This window comes from Oncorhynchus clarkii, chromosome 13, assembly GCF_045791955.1.
Source record: "Oncorhynchus clarkii lewisi isolate Uvic-CL-2024 chromosome 13, UVic_Ocla_1.0, whole genome shotgun sequence".
NCBI classification, from domain to species: Eukaryota; Metazoa; Chordata; class Actinopteri; order Salmoniformes; family Salmonidae; genus Oncorhynchus; species Oncorhynchus clarkii.
This window is the reverse complement of record NC_092159.1, coordinates 605,001-626,585: the sequence shown is the minus strand read 5'-3', so window position 1 is coordinate 626,585 and position 21,585 is coordinate 605,001. Positions and strand designations below refer to the sequence as shown.

At 45.5% G+C, this 21,585-nt stretch overlaps 1 protein-coding gene across 2 annotated transcripts in view; it reads right to left on the bottom strand.

The window, feature by feature from the left end:
* Positions 1–5,281: 5,281 nt before the first annotated feature.
* LOC139424250 (synaptogyrin-3-like) overlaps positions 5,282–21,585 on the bottom strand; it is an 18,815-nt gene continuing 2,511 nt past the window's right edge. For both annotated transcript variants that reach the window (XM_071175934.1, XM_071175933.1), the window contains exons 2-4: positions 10,352–10,586; positions 10,089–10,234; positions 5,282–5,596 (exon numbers count right to left, since the gene is read on the bottom strand). In XM_071175934.1, the coding sequence (XP_071032035.1) occupies positions 5,369–5,596; positions 10,089–10,234; positions 10,352–10,586 (609 nt within the window). In that variant the 3' untranslated portion in view covers positions 5,282–5,368. The remainder of the gene's footprint in view (positions 5,597–10,088; positions 10,235–10,351; positions 10,587–21,585) is intronic.

Genomic DNA, 21,585 nt, shown 5'->3' with positions numbered 1-21,585 from the left:
CTCTCTCTCTCTCTCTATCTCTCTCTCTCTCTCTCTCTCTCTCTCGCTGTCTCTGTCTCTCTCTCTCTCTCTCTCTTTCTCTCTCTCTCTCTCTCCCTCTCTCCCTCTCTCTCTCTCTCTCCTCATCTCTCCCTCTCTCTCTCTCTCTCTCTCTCTCTCTCTCTCCTCCTCCTCCTCCTCCGCCTTCTCTCTCCTCCTCCTCTCTCTCTCTCCCCCTCTCTCTCTCTCTCTCTCTCTCTCCCCCTCTCTCCCTACCTAGTGGTCAAAATGGGCCCTTATTCGCTACCTAGTGGTCAAACTGGCCCCCTATTCCCTACCTGGTGGTCAAACTGGCCCCCTATTCCCTACCTAGTGGTCAAACTGGCCCCCTATTCCCTACCTAGTGGTCAAACTGGCCCCCTATTCCCTACCTAGTCGTTAAAATGCCCCCCTATTCCCTACCTAGTGGTCAAACTGGCCCCCTATTCCCTACCTAGTGGTCAAACTGGCCCCCTATTTCCTACCTAGTCGTTAAAATGCCCCCCTATTCCCTACCTAGTGGTCAAACTGGCCCCCTATTCCCTACCTAGTGGTCAAACTGGCCCCCTATTCCCTACCTAGTGGTCAAACTGGCCCCCTATTCTCTACCTGGTGGTCAAACTGGCCCCCTATTCCCTACCTAGTGGTCAAACTGGCCCCCTATTCCCTACCTAGTGGTCAAACTGGCCCCCTATTCCCTACCTAGTGGTCAAACTGGCCCCCTATTCCCTACCTAGTGGTCAAACTGGCCCCCTATTCCCTACCTAGTGGTCAAACTGGCCCCCTATTCCCTACCTGGTGGTCAAACTGGCCCCCTATTCCCTACCTAGTGGTCAAACTGGCCCCCTATTCCCTACCTAGTGGTCAAACTGGCCCCCTATTCCCTACCTAGTGGTCAAACTGGCCCCCTATTCCCTACCTAGTGGTCAAAATGGCCCCCTATTCCCTACCTAGTAGTCAAACTGGCCCCCTATTCCCTACCTAGTGGTCAAACTGGCCCCCTATTCTCTACCTGGTGGTCAAACTGGCCCCCTATTCCCTACCTAGTAGTCAAACTGGCCCCCTATTCCCTACCTCGTGGTCTAAAGTAGTGCGCTATGTAGGGAATAGGGTGTCCTATGGGATGCACCCAGACGGGACCACCTGTATGTAACATGTGGATTAAAGCCTTGTGTTTTAAATGTGATTATGTGATTATATATCAGAGTATTGAAGATGCAGGTGACTGAATAAAGGAAACACCAACATCAAGTGTTTTTAACAGGACGTTGGACGACCAGGAGCCAGAACAGCTTCGATGCTCCTTGGTTGGTCCGTTACAGGCCCCTCAGAACAGCTTCAATGCCCCCTGGTTGGTCCGTTTACAGGCCCCTCATAACAGCTTCGGTGCTCCTTGGTTGGGCCGTTACAGGCCGGTCAGAACAGCTTCGAAGCTCCTTGGTTGGTCCGTTACAGGCCCCTCAGAACAGCTTCGATGCTCCTTGGTTGGGCCGTTACAGGCCGGTCAGAACAGCTTCGGTTCTCCTTGGTTGGTCCGTTACAGGCCCCTCAGAACAGCTTCGGTGCTCCTTGGTTGGGCCGTTACAGGCCGGTCAGAACAGCTTCGATGCTCCTTGGTTGGTCCGTTACGGGCCCCTCAGAACAGCTTCGGTGCTCCTTGGTTGGGCCGTTACAGGCCGGTCAGAACAGCTTCGGTGCTCCTTGGTTGGGCCGTTACAGGCCCCTCAGAACAGCTTCTATGCTCCTTGGTTGGGCCGTTACAGGCCGGTCAGAACAGATTCGGTGCTCCTTGGTTGGTCCGTTACAGGCCCCTCAGAACAGCTTCGGCGCTCCTTGGTTGGGCCGTTACAGGCCGGTCAGAACAGCTTCGGTGCTCCTTGGTTGGGCCGTTACAGGCCGGTCAGAACAGCTTTGATGCTCCTTGGTTGGGATGTTACAGGCCGGTCAGAACAGCTTCGGTGCTCCTTGGTATAGATTCTACAAGTGTCTGGATCTCTATCGGAGGGCTGCGACGCCATTCTTCCACAATGAAGTCCATCATTTGGTGTTTTGTTGATGGTGGTGGTGGAAAACGCTGTCTCGGGCGCCACTCCAGAATCTCCCATAAGTGTTCTGTTGGGGGGAGGGTTGAGATCTGGTGGATGGGGGGCGTAGCCATGGTAACGCAGATAATGGCCCGCCCAGCATTCCGATACATAATCCTCAGGAGATATGGGGCTGTTGATAGCTTAATAATGGACTCAGGAACCACACCTGTGTGGAAGCACCTGCTTTCAATATACTGCGTATCCCTCGTCAACTTCAAGTGTTTCCGTTATTCTGGCAGTTACCTGTAGCCGCTACGGGAAAGGTAAATAAATACGAAAGCTTCCGGAACAACGACTAACATGTGACCGACCATATTTAGACATTTATATATCAGCGCTGGTACTATAAGAAGCTTCCGGAACAACGACTAACACGTGACCAACCGTACGACGACCATATTTAGACATTTATATATCAACGCTGGTACTATAAGAAGCTTCCGGAACAACGACTAACATGTGACCCGTACGACGACCATATTTAGACATGTTTATATAAGAAGCTTCCTGGAACAACGACTATAAAACTAAATTATATGTTGATAATGATGATAGTGTTTTATATGAAAGCTGATACTATATTATATGTTGATATTGATGATAGTGTTTTATATGAAAGCTGATACTATATTAAATGTTGATATTGATGATAGTGTTTTATATGAAAGCTGATACTATATTATATGTTGATATTGATGATGGTGTTTTATATGAAAGCTGATACTATATTATACGTTGGGGTTGGCAGGGTAGCCTAGTGGTTAGAGCGTTGGACTAGCCGAAGTAGTGATACTATATTATACGTTGGGGTTGGCAGGGTAGCCTAGTGGTTAGAGCGTTGGACTAGCCGAAGTAGTGATACTATATTATACGTTGGGGTTGGCAGGGTAGCCTAGTGGTTAGAGCGTTGGACTAGCCGAAGTGGTTCCCCCCGAGCTGACAAGAGGTGAAACATCGTGTCGTTCTGCCCCCTGAACAAAGCAGTTAACCCACTGTTCCCCCGGTAGGTCGTCACTGTAAATAATAATTTGTTCTTAACGGACTTGCCCTAGTTAATAAAAAATATATTTAACCATTTTTAAGATGATGATAGTGTTTTATATGAAAGCTAATGTTCTACAATCTGATACATTGATGAATAAGAGCTGATGTTCTACAATCTGATACATTGATGAATAAGAGCTGATGTTCTACAATCTGATACATTGATGAATAAGAGCTGATGTTCTACAATCTGATACATTGATGAATAAGAGATGATGTTCTATAATCTGATACATTGATGAATAAGAGCTGATGTTCTACAATCTGATACATTGATGAATAAGAGCTGATGTTCTACAATCTGATACATTGATGAATAAGAGATGATGTTCTATAATCTGATACATTGATGAATAAGAGCTGATGTTCTACAATCTGATACATTGATGAATAAGAGCTGATGTGTAGCTGGGACTTGTTTCAGAAGACGAGAAAACTATGGAACAACGAGCAAATGGAGGTCTGAGGTCCACACATTATTAAACCCATGTTTTAAGGGAGAACACCCATGTTAAGGGAGAACACCCATGTTTTAAGGGAGAACACCCGTGTTTTAAGGGAGAACACCCATGTTTTAAGGGAGAACACCCATGTTTTAAGGGAGAACACCCATGTTTTAAGGGAGAACACCCATGTTTTAAGGGAGAACACCCATGTTTTAAGGGAGAACAGAAGTTGGTATTGCACCCATGCTCCATCAAGGTTTTCCAGCTCACAGCTTTGACCCACTACAGTATCTATGTTGGTGTTTCTACTTCAAACTATGTGTAGGCAGGTTGCTTAGGATTCAAGAAGATATATTTCAATCAACCAATCAAATCACGTGAATAAAATAAATACACCAATGAGACGCAGCGGTTGGTTCTTGTTGACGTGTTGTTTTATATTTCATATTCCAGCTTCAGCATTTTACAATAAAATATTAAATGACATGAATTATTTCACATTATAACAGGATTTACAGCCACTCTAATGGAGGTATCTCTATTCTCTCTGTCTCTCTCTCTCTATTATCTCTGTTTCTCTGTCTCTCTGTGTCTCTCTCTCTCTGTTTCTGTCTCTCTCTCTCTCTCTCTCTCTCTCTCTCTCCGTCTCTCTCTCTATCATCTCTGTTTCTCTGTCTCTCTGTGTCTCTCTCTCTCTCTCTCTCTCTCTCTCTCTCTCTCTCCGTCTCTTTCTCTCTCTCTCTCTCTCTCTCTCCCTCTCTCTCTCTATTATCTGTTTCTCTGTCTCTCTGTGTCTCTCTCTCTGTTTCTGTCTCTCTCTCTCTCTCTCTCTCTCTCTCTCCGTCTCTTTCTCTATCATCTCTGTTTCTGTCTCTGTCTCTGTCTCTCTCTCTCTCTCTCTCTCTCTCTCTCTCTCTCTCTCTCTCTCTCTGTCTCTTTCTCTATCATCTCTGTTTCTCTGTCTCCCTCTCTCTCTCTCTCTCTCTCTCTTCCTCTCTCTCTCTATTATCTTTTTCTCTGTCTCTCTGTGTCTCTCTCTCTGTTTCTGTCTCTCTCTCTCTCTCTCTCTCTCTCTCTCTCTCTCTCTCCGTCTCTTTCTCTATCATCTCTGTTTCTCTGTCTCCCCCTCTCTCTCTCTCTCTCTCTCCCTCTCTCTCTCTATTATCTCTGTTTCTCTGTCTCTCTGTGTCTCTCTCTCTGTTTCTGTCTCTCTCTCTCTCCCTCTCTCTCTCTCTCTCTCTCTCTCTCTCTCTCTAATCTCTCTGTTTCCTACAGCTTTAATACTGAGTTCCAAAGGACCTTCATAAGGTGATGTAGACTGCTATATTTACAACAATGTTATATACCTCTCTGGGTAAAATGGCCTCTGTGTGTGTGCTCTAGTTCCTGCTCTGTGTGAATCCTAGACTGAGCCAGCAGTTGCCATGGTGACAGAGAGCCAGCATCACCTGACCCTCAGTCGGCCAATCAGGCTAACCCACAGCATCTTGAAGCTACAACCTCTGTCATGTCACAACGGTCTCACGCCTAGAAACTCTCTCCTATTCTCTCTCTCTTCATTTCTCATATCCTCCCTCTCTTCTCTCTCTGTCCATTCCTCCGCATCTCGCTCATCTATCTCTTCTCTCTCTCTCTCTGCCTCTCTCTATATCTCTCCCTCTATCTCTTCTCTCCATTTCTCTCTCCTCTCTACTCTCTCCATCTCTCCCTCTCTCTCCATCTCTCCCTCTCTCTCCATCTTTCTCTCCTCTCTACACTCTCTGTCTCTCTCCTCTAGAAGACAGGAGCAGGTGTGAGGGCAGAAGGGTCCAGACTCAGAGTTTCGCTGAAGGGAGGGGCCTGCTGGTAGGGGTTGGTGGTTACTATGGTGACTCCGTTGGCGACGGGCGTGCTGCGGGCATTGTCGTGGTAACCGGCGCTGTCGTCAAGCTGATCGGTGAAGAGGCTGAAGTTTTGGAACAGGTTGATGAATGTCTGGAGAGCAAGCGCCGTCAGGCCAGCCTGGAGTCAGAGGTCAGAGGTTAGAGGTCAGAGGTGTTCATTATTAAAGCAGAAGTCAAGGTAACTATAGTAACTTAGAAGTAAGAGCTGAAGTCAACCAGCTTCCTAGCTAAAAACAGCAGCCTGGAGTCAGAGGTTAGGTGTTAGAGGTCAGAGGTTAGATGTTAGGTGCTAGAGGTCAGAGGTTAGGTGTTAGGGCTTCCTAGCTATAAACAGGAGTTTCTCTTAGGTAAGGGACAGCATTCCCTCCTCAGATTTGTCACTCTAGATACAACTACGAAAACATAATTAACAAACAACAACAAAACACGGGTCACTACTCCTGCAGCTCTGGGTCTGTACATAGTCAACGGTAGGTTTCGTGGGGCCTCCTACGGTAGGTACACCTACAGCTCATCCCTTGGCAGTAGTACTGTAGACTACTTTATCACTGACCTCAACCCAGAGTCTCTCAGAGCGTTCACAGTCAGCCCACTGACACCCCTATCCTATCAGACCACAGTCAGCCCACCCCTATCAGACCACAGTCAGCCCACTGACACCCCTATCAGATCACAGTCAGCCCACTGACACCCCTATCAGACCACAGTCAGCCCACTGACACCCCTATCAGACCACAGTCAGCCCACTTACACCCCACCGTACTGACACGCCTATCAGACCACAACAAGCCCACTGACTCCCCTATCAGACCACAGTCAGCCCACTGACACCCCTATCAGACCACAGTCAGCCACTGACACTCCTATCAGACCACAGTCAGCCACTGACACCCCTATAAGACCACAGTAAGCCCACTGACACCCCTATCAGACCACAGTCAGCCAACTGACACCCCTATCAGACCACAGTCAGCCCACTGACACCCCTATCAGATCACAGTCAGCCCACTGACACCACTATCAGACCACAGTCAGCCCACTGACACCCCTATCAGATCACAGTCAGCCCACTGACTCCCCTATCAGACCACAGTCAGCCCACTGACACCCCTATCAGACCACAGTCAGCCCACTGACACCCCTATCAGACCACAGTCAGCCCACCCCTATCAGACCACAGTCAGCCCACTGACACGCATATCAGATCACAGTCAGCCCACTGACACCACTATCAGATCACAGTCAGCCCACTGACACGCATAAAAGACCACAGTTAGCCAACTGACACCCCTATCAGACCACAGTCAGCCCACTGACACCCCTATAAGACCACAGTCAGCCCACTGACACCCCTATTAGACCACAGTCAGCCCACTGACACCCCTATCAGATCACAGTCAGCCCACTGACAACCCGATCAGATCACAGTCAGCCACTGACACCCCATCAGATCACAGTCAGCCCACTGACACACCTATCAGACCACAGTCAGCCCACCCCTATCAGACCACAGTCAGCCCACTGACTCCCCTATCAGACCAGTCAGCCCACTGACACCCCTATCAGACCCCAGTCAGCCCACTGACACCCCTATCAGACCACAGTCAGCCCACTGACTCCCCTATCAGACCACAGTCAGCCCACTGACACCCCAATCAGACCACAGTCAGCCCACTGACACCCCTATCAGACCACAGTCAGCCATCTGACACGCCTATCAGACCACAGTCAGCCCACTGACACCCCTATCAGACCAGTCAGCCCACTGACACCCCTATCAGACCACTGTCAGCCCACTGACACCCCTATCAGACCACAGTCAGCCAACTGATACCCCTATCAGACCACAGTCAGCCCACTGACACCCCTATCAGACCACAGTCAGCCCACTGACACCCCTATCAGACCACAGTCAGCCCACCCCTATCAGATCACAGTCAGCCCACTGACTCCCCTATCAGACCACAGTCAGCCCACTGACACCTCTATCAGACCACAGTCAGCCAACTGACACCCCTATCAGACCACAGTCAGCCCACTGACACCCCTATCAGATCACAGTCAGCCCACTGACACCCCTATCAGACCACAGTCATCCTACTGACACCCCTATCAGACCACAGTCAGCCCACTGACACCCCTATCAGACCACAGTCAGCCCACCCCTATCAGACCACAGTCAGCCCACTGACACCCCTATCAGACCACAGTCAGCCATTGACACCCCTATCAGACCACAGTCAGCCCACTGACACCCCTATCAGATCACAGTCAGCCCACTGACACCCCTATCAGACCACAGTCAGCCCACTGACTCCCCTATCAGACCACAGTCAGCCCACTGACACCCCTATCAGACCACAGTCAGCCCACTTACACCCCACCCCACGGACACGCCTATTAGACCACAGTCAGCCCATTGACTCCCCTATCAGACCACAGTCAGCCCACTGACTCCCCTATCAGACCACAGTCAGCCCACTGACACCCCTATCAGACCTCAGCCAGCCCACTGACACCCCTATCAGACCACAACAAAATCACAGTCTACTTGAACGGAGAAATACTCAACCATGAGGCATCGAAGCCCAACAGAATGCTATTAAGAGATGCTATGGATGGAAGGAGGGTAGAAACCAAAAAACAATTGTCCTATAACAAATTCAATCCCTTTTGGACAACTTCCTGGACAAAACATTTCACTGCAATAGCGAAGGTGTAAACCTGCCAGTAGAAAGACTAAACAGGATGTTTGACCTCTCAACTTCCCTTTCAAATCTACACATATCAAGCAGACAACCTAAGAAAATTAACAACAATGACAAGTTTGAAAAACAAATGGTGAATCACTAAAACAAAACAGAAATACACTACAGAAATATAATAGCCTGTACCAGCCTATACAAGCCTATACAAGCCTATACAAGCCTATACAAGCCTATGCTAGCCTGTACTAGCCTATACAAGCCTATACTAGCCTATGCTAGCCTATACTAGGCTATACTAGCCTATACTAAATCAAATCAAATCAAATTTTATTTGTCACATACACATGGTTAGCAGATGTTAATGCGAGTGTAGCGAAATGCTTGTGTACCCTGTACTAGCCTGTACTAGCCTGTACTAACCTGTACTAGCCTGTACTAGTGTATACTAGCCTGTACTAGCCTGTACTAACCTCTACTAGACTGTACTAGCCTATACTAGCCTGTACTAGCCTGTACTAGCCTATACTAGCCTGTACTAGCCTATACTAGCCTGTACTAGCCTATACTAGCCTGTACTAGCCTGTATTAGCCTGTACTAACCTCTACTAGCCTGTACTACCCTGTACTAGCCTATACTAACCTGTACTAGCCTGTACTAGCCTATACTAGCCTGTACTAGCCTGTACTAGTGTATACTAGCCTGTACTAGCCTGTACTAACCTCTACTAGACTGTACTAGCCTATACTAACCTGTACTAGCCTGTACTAGCCTATACTAGCCTGTACTAGCCTATACTAGCCTGTACTAGCCTGTATTAGCCTGTACTAACCTCTACTAGCCTCTACTAGCCTGTACTAGCCTATACTAGCCTATACTAACCTGTACTAGCCTATACTAGCCTGTACTAACCTATACTAGCCTATACTACCCTGTACTAGCCTGTACTAGCCTACACTAGCCTATACTAGCCTGTACTAACCTGTACTAGCCTATACTACCCTGTACTAGCCTGTACTAGCCTCTACTAGCCTGTACTAGCCTATACTAGCCTATACTAACCTGTACTAGCCTATACTAGCCTGTACTAACCTATACTAGCCTATACTACCCTGTACTAGCCTGTACTAGCCTGTACTAGCCTACACTAGCCTATACTAGCCTGTACTAACCTGTACTAGCCTATACTACCCTGTACTAGCCTGTACTAGCCTCTACTAACCTGTACTAGCCTATACTACCCTGTACTAGCCTGTACTAGCCTAAACTGAACCACTGTATCAGCAAAACATTTACATAATGTACTGACAAATCATATTAAAACTGTACTAACCTGTACTAGCCTATACTAGCCTGTACTAGCCTGTACTAGTCTGTACTAGTAACTTTGTAGGCCACATGTGCTGCACCAGAAACGCATGTCCTCTCCCTGCTTTATCAGGCGTCACTACAGTCCCTGGTTCGATTCCAGGCTGTATCACATCGGGCCGTGATTGGGAGTTCCATAGGGAGGCGTCGTCCGGGTTTGGGAACCCAGGGACGTCTGGGTGTGGCCCAGGGTAGGCCGTCATTGTAAATAAGAATTTGTTCATAACTAAATAATGTGTCAAACTTGTGACAGGGGCTGTTCACACACACACATTACACACACACACACACACACTACACACACTACACACACTACACACACACACACACACACACACACTACACACACACACACACACACACTACACACACACACTACACACACACACACACACACTACACACACACACTACACACACACACACACACACACATTACACACACACACATTACACACACACATTACACACACACATTACACACACACACACACATTACACACACACACACACCCAGACCCCCCAGGTGTCTCTTACCCAGGTGAGGATGGAGAAGAAGCAGAAGGCAACAGCAGCCCTGGCGGCGTCGGAGCCCTGAGCCAATGGGAGCTCTTCTTCTGTCGTCTGCTGCCACTGATTGGCCAGGAAACAGAAACCCACGAACCACAGGAAGCTGGCCAGGGCTGAGGGGGGCGGGACCAACAGGACAGATGGTTCAGAAAACATACCTCCTAGAGATAACATGACGTGTGGATGTGTCTGTGTGTGTGTATGTATATAATGTGTGTGTGTGTGTGTACCAGAGAAGACCATGTCGATGAGAGTTGCTCTCCTCCTGAGTCGGACACTGTGGATGGTGGGGAAGTAGATGTCTAGAACCAGGAAGCAGACGCTGCCTAGGAAACAGACCACGCCCACGGTAACGCCGTAGTTACAGGCATCGGCGTTCTTATTGAAGACGCATAGCAACCGCTCGCTGCCGATGTTCATGTAGCCTTCATTCACTATACAGCTGAACACTACCATAGAGAATACCTGGAGGAGAGACATCACCTTTAATTAATTACTATACAGCTGAACACTACCATAGAGAATACCTGGAGGAGAGACATCACCTTTAATTAATTACTATACAGCTGAACACTACCATAGAGAATACCTGGAGGAGAGACATCACCTTTAATTAATTACTATACAGCTGAACACTACCAAACAGAATATCTGGAGGGGAGACATCACCTTTAATTAATACCTATACAGCTGAACACTACCAAACAGAATACCTGTAGGGGAGACATCACCTTTAATTAATACCTATACAGCTGAACACTACCATAGAGAATACCTGGAGGAGAGACAACAATCCAATAATTTCCCTGTGTGCCTTTTCAACAGTTACATCCCATGACGTTTACTTCAGTTCAACGCCCCCACTAAGCCTCCAATTATTTCCCAGTGTGCCTTGCCTTTTCCATCCAACAGTTACATAGCATGACTGTATTATTTTAGTAACAGAGAAACGGTTGTTGAATTCGTTGATTTTATACAGCGGCCTGAAACTCATGGTTTTACAGGCCAAGTCGGGCCTTATACAGCGGTCTGAAACTCGTAGTTTACAGGCCACGTCGGGCCTTATACAGCGGCCTGAAACTCATGGTTTCAGGGCCTGCAAGTTGGGTTGCAAAATTCCACGACCGTTCCCAAAACATTTTCCAGTGATCTTCCAACCAGAATTTCTAGAAAACCTGTGAAATTTACCAGAATGATTTTCAACCCTAAAATGTAAACCACATTATGCTGCAAAGTGATATGTATTTCCTATTGGAATCGTTAAGCTAGCCAACAGTATTAAACTACAGGATATAGTCTACTGTATTATAAACCAGCTATGTCAGACAGCATTATCCCCTGTGTCATTATAAACCAGCTAGGTCAGACAACATTACCCCCTGTGTCATTATAAACTATAAACCAGCTAGGTCAGACAACATTACCCCCTGTGTCATTATGAACCAGCTAGGTCAGACAACATTACCCCCTGTGTAATTATAAACCAGCTAGGTCAGACAACATTACCCCCTGTGTCATTATAAACTATAAACCAGCTAGGTCAGACAACATTACCCCCTGTGTCATTATAAACTATAAACCAGCTAGGTCAGACAACATTACCCCCTGTGTCATTATAAACTATAAACCAGCTAGGACAACATTACCCCCTGTGTCATTATAAACCAGCTAGGTCAGACAACATTACCCCCTGTGTCATTATAAACTATAAACCAGCTAGGTCAAACAACATTACCCCCTGTGTCATTATAAACCAGCTAGGTCAGACAACATTACCCCCTGTGTCATTATAAACCATCTAGGTCAGACAACATTACCCCCTGTGTCATTATAAACTATAAACCAGCTAGGACAACATTATCCCATGTGTCATTATAAACCAGCTAGGTCAGACAACATTACCCCCTGTGTCATTATAAACCAGCTAGGTCAGAAAACATTACCCCCTGTGTCATTATAAACTATTAACCAGCTAGGTCAGACAAAATTATCCCCTGTGTCATTATAAACCAGCTAGGTCAGACAACATTACCCCCTGTGTCATTATAAACCAGCTAGGTCAGACTACATTATCCCCTGTGTCATTATAAACCAGCTAGGTCAGACAACATTACCCCCTGTGTCATTATAAACCAGCTAGGGCAGACAACATTACCCCCTGTGTCATTATAAACCAGCTAGGTCAGACTACATTACCCCCTGTGTCATTATAAACCAGCTAGGTCAGACAACATTACCCCCTGTGTAATTATAAACCAGCTAGGTCAGACAACATTACCCCCTGTGTCATTATAAACTATAAACCAGCTAGGTCAGACAACATTACCCCCTGTGTCATTATAAACCATCTAGGTCAGACAACATTACCCCTCTGTGTCATTATAAATCAGCTAGGTCAGACAACATTACCCCCTGTGTCATTATAAACCAGCTAGGTCAGACAACATTACCCCTCTGTGTCATTATAAACCAGCTAGGTCAGACAACATTACCCCCTGTGTAATTATAAACCAGCTAGGTCAGACAACATTACCCCCTGTGTCATTATAAACTATAAACCAGCTAGGTCAGACAACATTATCCCCTGTGTCATTATAAACCATCTAGGTCAGACAACATTACCCCCTGTGTCATTATAAACTATAAACCAGCTAGTTCAGACAAAATTACCCCCTGTGTCATTATAAACCAGCTAGGTCAGACAACATTACCCCCTGTGTCATTATAAACTATAAACCAGCTAGTTCAGACAAAATTATCCCCTGTGTCATTATAAACCAGCTAGGTCAGACAACATTACCCCCTGTGTCATTAAAAACCAGCTAGGTCATACAACATTACCCCCTGTGTCATTATAAACTATAAACCAGCTAGGTCAGACTACATTATCCCCTGTGTCATTATAAACCAGCTAGGTCAGAAAACATTACCCCCTGTGTCATTATAAACCAGCTAGGGCAGACTACATTATCCTCTGTGTCATTATAAACCATCTAGGTCAGACAACATTACCCCCTGTGTCATTATAAACTATAAACCAGTTAGGTCAGACTACATTACCCCCTGTGTCATTATAAACCAGCTAGGTCAGACTACAATACCCCCTGTGTCATTATAAACCAGCTAGGTCAGACAACATTACCCCCTGTGTCATTATAAACCAGCTAGGTCAGACAACATTACCCATGTGTCAATATAAACCAGCTAGGTCAGACAACATTACCCCTCTGTGTCATTATAAACCAGCTAGGTCAGACAACATTAACCCCTGTGTCATTATAAACCAGCTAGGTCAGACAACATTACCCCCTGTGTCATTATAAACCAGCTAGGTCAGACAACATTACCCCCTGTGTCATTATAAACTATAAACCAGCTAGGTCAGACAACATTACCCCCTGTGTCATTATAAACCAGCTAGGTCAGACAACATTACCCCCTGTGTCATTATAAACCAGCTAGGTCAGACAACATTACCCCCTGTGTCAATATAAACCAGCTAGGCCAGACAACATTACCCCCTGTGTCATTATAAACCATCTAGGTCAGACAACATTACCCCCTGTGTCATTATAAACCAGCTAGGTCAAACAACATTACCCCCTGTGTCATTATAAACCAGCTAGGTCAAACAACATTATCCCCTGTGTCATTATAAACCAGCTAGGGCCTACAACATTACCCCCTGTGTCATTATAAACCAGCTAGGTCAGGCAACATTACCCCCTGTGTCATTATAAACCAGCTAGGTCAGACAACATTACCCCCTGTGTCATTATAAACCAGCTAGGTCAGACTACATTACCCCTCTGTGTCATTATAAACCAGCTAGGTCAGACAACATTATCCCCTGTGTCATTATAAACCAGCTAGGTCAGACAACATTACCCCCTGTGTCATTAGAAACCAGCTAGGTCAGACTACATTACCCCGTGTCATTATAAACCAGCTAGGTCAGACAACATTACCCCCTGTGTCATTATAAACCAGCTAGGTCAGACAACATTATCCCCTGTGTCATTTATAAACCAGTTAGGTCAGACTACATTACCCCCTGTGTCATTATAAACCAGCTAGGTCAGACAACATTATCCCCTGTGTCATTTATAAACCAGCTAGGGCAGACAACATTACCCCCTGTGTCATTATAAACTATAAACCAGCTAGGTCAGACAACATTACCTCCTGTGTCATTATAAACCAGCTAGGTCAGACAACATTACCCCCTGTGTCATTATAAACCAGCTAGGCCAGACAACATTACCCCCTGTGTCATTATAAACCAGCTAGGTCAGACAACATTATCTCCTGTGTCATTATAAACCATCTAGGTCAGACAACATTACCCCCTGTGTCATTATAAACCAGCTAGGTCAGACAACATTACCCCCTGTGTCATTATAAACCAGCTAGGTCAGACAACATTACCCCCTGTGTCATTATAAACCAGCTAGGTCAGACAACATTACCCCCTGTGTCATTATAAACCAGCTAGGTCAGACAACATTACCCCCTGTGTCATTATAAACCAGCTAGGTCAGACAACATTACCCCCTGTGTCATTATAAACCAGCTAGGTCAGACAACATTACCCCCTGTGTCATTATAAACCAGCTAGGTCAGACAACATTACCCCCTGTGTCATTATAAACCAGCTAGGTCAGACAACATTACCCCCTGTGTCATTATAAACTATAAACCAGCTAGGTCAGACAAAATTATCCCCTGTGTCATTATAAACCAGCTAGGTCAGACAACATTATCCCCTGTGTCATTTATAAACCAGTTAGGTCAGACAACATTACCCCCTGTGTCATTATAAACCAGCTAGGTCAGACAACATTACCCCCTGTGTCATTATAAACCAGCTAGGTCAGACAACATTACCCCCTGTGTCATTATAAACCAGCTAGGTCAGACAACATTACCCCCTGTGTCATTATAAACTATAAACCAGCTAGGTCAGACAAAATTATCCCCTGTGTCATTATAAACCAGCTAGGTCAGACAACATTATCCCCTGTGTCATTTATAAACCAGTTAGGTCAGACTACATTACCCCCTGTGTCATTATAAACCAGCTAGGTCAGACAACATTATCCCCTGTGTCATTTATAAACCAGCTAGGGCAGACAACATTACCCCCTGTGTCATTATAAACTATAAACCAGCTAGGTCAGACAACATTACCTCCTGTGTCATTATAAACCAGCTAGGTCAGACAACATTACCCCCTGTGTCATTATAAACCAGCTAGGCCAGACAACATTACCCCCTGTGTCATTATAAACCAGCTAGGTCAGACAACATTATCTCCTGTGTCATTATAAACCATCTAGGTCAGACAACATTACCCCCTGTGTCATTATAAACCAGCTAGGTCAGACAACATTACCCCCTGTGTCATTATAAACCAGCTAGGTCAGACAACATTACCCCCTGTGTCATTATAAACCAGCTAGGTCAGACAACATTACCCCCTGTGTCATTATAAACCAGCTAGGTCAGACAACATTACCCCCTGTGTCATTATAAACCAGCTAGGTCAGACAACATTACCCCCTGTGTCATTATAAACCAGCTAGGTCAGACAACATTACCCCCTGTGTCATTATAAACCAGCTAGGTCAGACAACATTACCCCCTGTGTCATTATAAACCAGCTAGGTCAGACAACATTACCCCTCTGTGTCATTATAAACCAGCTAGGTCAGACAACATTACCCCCTGTGTCATTATAAACCAGCTAGGTCAGACAACATTACCCCCTGTGTCATTATAAACCAGCTAGGTCAGACAACATTACCCCCTGTGTCATTATAAACCAGCTAGGTCAGACAACATTATCCCCTGTGTCATTATAAACCAGCTAGGTCAGACAACATTACCCCCTGTGTCATTATAAACCAGCTAGGTCAGACAACATTACCCCCTGTGTCATTATAAACCAGCTAGGTCAGACAACATTACCCCCTGTGTCATTATAAACCAGCTAGGTCAGACAACATTACCCCCTGTGTCATTATAAACCAGCTAGGTCAGACAACATTACCCCCTGTGTCATTATAAACCAGCTAGGTCAGACAACATTACCCCCTGTGTCATTATAAACCAGCTAGGTCAGACAACATTACCCCCTGTGTCATTATAAACCAGCTAGGTCAGACAACATTACCCCTCTGTGTCATTATAAACCAGCTAGGTCAGACAACATTACCCCCTGTGTCATTATAAACCAGCTAGGTCAGACAACATTACCTCCTGTGTCATTATAAACCAGCTAGGTCAGACAACATTGCCCCCTGTGTCATTATAAACTATAAACCAGCTAGGTCAGACAACATTACCTCCTGTGTCATTATAAACCAGCTAGGTCAGACAACATTACCCCCTGTGTCATTATAAACTATAAACCAGCTAGGTCAGACAACATTACCTCCTGTGTCATTATAAACCAGCTAGGTCAGACAACATTACCCCCTGTGTCATTATAAACCAGCTAGGTCAGACAACATTACCCCCTGTGTCATTATAAACCAGCTAGGTCAGACAACATTACCCCCTGTGTCATTATAAACCAGCTAGGTCAGACAACATTACCCCCTGTGTCATTATAAACCAGCTAGGTCAGACAACATTACCCCCTGTGTCATTATAAACCAGCTAGGTCAGACAACATTAACCCCTGTGTCATTATAAACCAGCTAGGTCAGACAACATTACCCCCTGTGTCATTATAAACCAGCTAGGTCAGACAACATTACCCCCTGTGTCATTATAAACCAGCTAGGTCAGACAACATTACCCCCTGTGTCATTATAAACCAGCTAGGTCAGACAACATTACCCCCTGTGTCATTATAAACCAGCTAGGTCAGACAACATTACACCCTGTGTCATTATAAACCAGCTATGTCAGACAACATTACCCCCTGTGTCATTATAAACCAGCTAGGTCAGACAACATTACCCCCTGTGTCATTATAAACCAGCTAGGTCAGACAACATTACCCCCTGTGTCATTATAAACCAGCTAGGTCAGACAACATTACCCCTCTGTGTCATTATAAACCAGCTAGGTCAGACAACATTACCCCCTGTGTCATTATAAACCAGCTAGGCCAGACAACATTACCCCCTGTGTCATTATAAACCAGCTAGGTCAGACAACATTACCCCCTGTGTCATTATAAACCAGCTAGGTCAGACAACATTACCCCCTGTGTCATTATAAACCAGCTAGGTCAGACAACATTACCCCCTGTGTCATTATAAACTATAAACCAGCTAGGTCAGACAACATTACCCCCTGTGTCATTATAAACCAGCTAGGTCAGACAACATTACCCCCTGTGTCATTATAAACCAGCTAGGTCAGACAACATTACCCCCTGTGTCATTATAAACCAGCTAGGTCAGACAACATTACCCCCTGTGTCATTATAAACCAGCTAGGTCAGACAACATTACCCCCTGTGTCATTATAAACCAGCTAGGTCAGACAACATTACCCCCTGTGTCATTATAAACCAGCTAGGTCAGACAACATTACCCCCTGTGTCATTATAAACCAGCTAGGTCAGACAACATTACCCCCTGTGTCATTATAAACCAGCTAGGTCAGACAACATTACCCCCTGTGTCATTATAAACTATAAACCAGCTAGGTCAGACAACATTACCCCCTGTGTCATTATAAACCAGCTAGGTCAGACAACATTACCCCCTGTGTCATTATAAACCAGCTAGGTCAGACAACATTACCCCCTGTGTCATTATAAACCAGCTAGGTCAGACAACATTACCCCCTGTGTCATTATAAACCAGCTAGGTCAGACAACATTACCCCCTGTGTCATTATAAACCAGCTAGGTCAGACAACATTACCCCCTGTGTCATTATAAACCAGCTAGGTCAGACAACATTACCCCCTGTGTCATTATAAACCAGCTAGGTCAGACAACATTACCCCCTGTGTCATTATAAACCAGCTAGGTCAGACAACATTACCCCCTGTGTCATTATAAACCAGCTAGGTCAGACAACATTACCCCCTGTGTCATTATAAACCAGCTAGGTCAGACAACATTACCCCCTGTGTCATTATAAACCAGCTAGGTCAGACAACATTACCCCCTGTGTCATTATAAACCAGCTAGGTCAGACAACATTACCCCCTGTGTCATTATAAACCAGCTAGGTCAGACAACATTACCCCCTGTGTCATTATAAACCAGCTAGGTCAGACAACATTACCCCCTGTGTCATTATAAACCAGCTAGGTCAGACAACATTACCCCCTGTGTCATTATAAACCAGCTAGGTCAGACAACATTACCCCCTGTGTCATTATAAACCAGCTAGGTCAGACAACATTACCCCCTGTGTCATTATAAACCAGCTAGGTCAGACAACATTACCCCCTGTGTCATTATAAACCAGCTAGGTCAGACAACATTACCCCCTGTGTCATTATAAACCAGCTAGGTCAGACAACATTACCCCCTGTGTCATTATAAACCAGCTAGGTCAGACAACATTACCCCCTGTGTCATTATAAACCAGCTAGGTCAGACAACATTACCCCCTGTGTCATTATAAACCAGCTAGGTCAGACAACATTACCCCCTGTGTCATTATAAACCAGCTAGGTCAGACAACATTACCCCCTGTGTCATTATAAACCAGCTAGGTCAGACAACATTACCCCCTGTGTCATTATAAACCAGCTAGGTCAGACAACATTACCCCCTGTGTCATTATAAACCAGCTAGGTCAGACAACATTACCCCCTGTGTCATTATAAACCAGCTAGGTCAGACAACATTACCCCCTGTGTCATTATAAACCAGCTAGGTCAGACAACATTACCCCCTGTGTCATTATAAACCAGCTAGGTCAGACAACATTACCCCCTGTGTCATTATAAACCAGCTAGGTCAGACAACATTACCCCCTGTGTCATTATAAACCAGCTAGGTCAGACAACATTACCCCCTGTGTCATTATAAACCAGCTAGGTCAGACAACATTACCCCCTGTGTCATTATAAACCAGCTAGGTCAGACAACATTACCCCCTGTGTCATTATAAACCAGCTAGGTCAGACAACATTACCCCCTGTGTCATTATAAACCAGCTAGGTCAGACAACATTACCCCCTGTGTCATTATAAACCAGCTAGGTCAGACAACATTACCCCCTGTGTCATTATAAACCAGCTAGGTCAGACAACATTACCCCCTGTGTCATTATAAACCAGCTAGGTCAGACAACATTACCCCCTGTGTCATTATAAACCAGCTAGGTCAGACAACATTACCCCCTGTGTCATTATAAACCAGCTAGGTCAGACAACATTACCCCCTGTGTCATTATAAACCAGCTAGGTCAGACAACATTACCCCCTGTGTCATTATAAACCAGCTAGGTCAGACAACATTACCCCCTGTGTCATTATAAACCAGCTAGGTCAGACAACATTACCCCCTGTGTCATTATAAACCAGCTAGGTCAGACAACATTACCCCCTGTGTCATTATAAACCAGCTAGGTCAGACAACATTACCCCCTGTGTCATTATAAACCAGCTAGGTCAGACAACATTACCCCCTGTGTCATTATAAACCAGCTAGGTCAGACAACATTACCCCCTGTGTCATTATAAACCAGCTAGGTCAGACAACATTACCCCCTGTGTCATTATAAACCAGCTAGGTCAGACAACATTACCCCCTGTGTCATTATAAACCAGCTAGGTCAGACAACATTACCCCCTGTGTCATTATAAACCAGCTAGGTCAGACAACATTACCCCCTGTGTCATTATAAACCAGCTAGGTCAGACAACATTACCCCCTGTGTCATTATAAACCAGCTAGGTCAGACAACATTACCCCCTGTGTCATTATAAACCAGCTAGGTCAGACAACATTACCCCCTGTGTCATTATAAACCAGCTAGGTCAGACAACATTACCCCCTGTGTCATTATAAACCAGCTAGGTCAGACAACATTACCCCCTGTGTCATTATAAACCAGCTAGGTCAGACAACATTACCCCCTGTGTCATTATAAACCAGCTAGGTCAGACAACATTACCCCCTGTGTCATTATAAACCAGCTAGGTCAGACAACATTACCCCCTGTGTCATTATAAACCAGCTAGGTCAGACAACATTACCCCCTGTGTCATTATAAACCAGCTAGGTCAGACAACATTACCCCCTGTGTCATTATAAACCAGCTAGGTCAGACAACATTACCCCCTGTGTCATTATAAACCAGCTAGGTCAGACAACATTACCCCCTGTGTCATTATAAACCAGCTAGGTCAGACAACATTACCCCCTGTGTCATTATAAACCAGCTAGGTCAGACAACATTACCCCCTGTGTCATTATAAACCAGCTAGGTCAGACAACATTACCCCCTGTGTCATTATAAACCAGCTAGGTCAGACAACATTACCCCCTGTGTCATTATAAACCAGCTAGGTCAGACAACATTACCCCCTGTGTCATTATAAACCAGCTAGGTCAGACAACATTACCCCCTGTGTCATTATAAACCAGCTAGGTCAGACAACATTACCCCCTGTGTCATTATAAACCAGCTAGGTCAGACAACATTACCCCCTGTGTCATTATAAACCAGCTAGGTCAGACAACATTATTACCCCCTGTGTCATTATAAACCAGCTAGGTCAGACAACATTACCCCCTGTGTCATTATAAACCAGCTAGGTCAGACAACATTACCCCCTGTGTCATTATAAACCAGCTAGGTCAGACAACATTACCCCCTGTGTCATTATAAACCAGCTAGGTCAGACAACATTACCCCCTGTGTCATTATAAACCAGCTAGGTCAGACAACATTACCCCCTGTGTCATTATAAACCAGCTAGGTCAGACAACATTACCCCCTGTGTCATTATAAACCAGCTAGGTCAGACAACATTACCCCCTGTGTCATTATAAACCAGCTAGGTCAGACAACATTACCCCCTGTGTCATTATAAACCAGCTAGGTCAGACAACATTACCCCCTGTGTCATTATAAACCAGCTAGGTCAGACAACATTACCCCCTGTGTCATTATAAACCAGCTAGGTCAGACAACATTACCCCCTGTGTCATTATAAACCAGCTAGGTCAGACAACATTACCCCCTGTGTCATTATAAACCAGCTAGGTCAGACAACATTACCCCCTGTGTCATTATAAACCAGCTAGGTCAGACAACATTACCCCCTGTGTCATTATAAACCAGCTAGGTCAGACAACATTACCCCCTGTGTCATTATAAACCAGCTAGGTCAGACAACATTACCCCCTGTGTCATTATAAACCAGCTAGGTCAGACAACATTACCCCCTGTGTCATTATAAACCAGCTAGGTCAGACAACATTACCCCCTGTGTCATTATAAACCAGCTAGGTCAGACAACATTACCCCCTGTG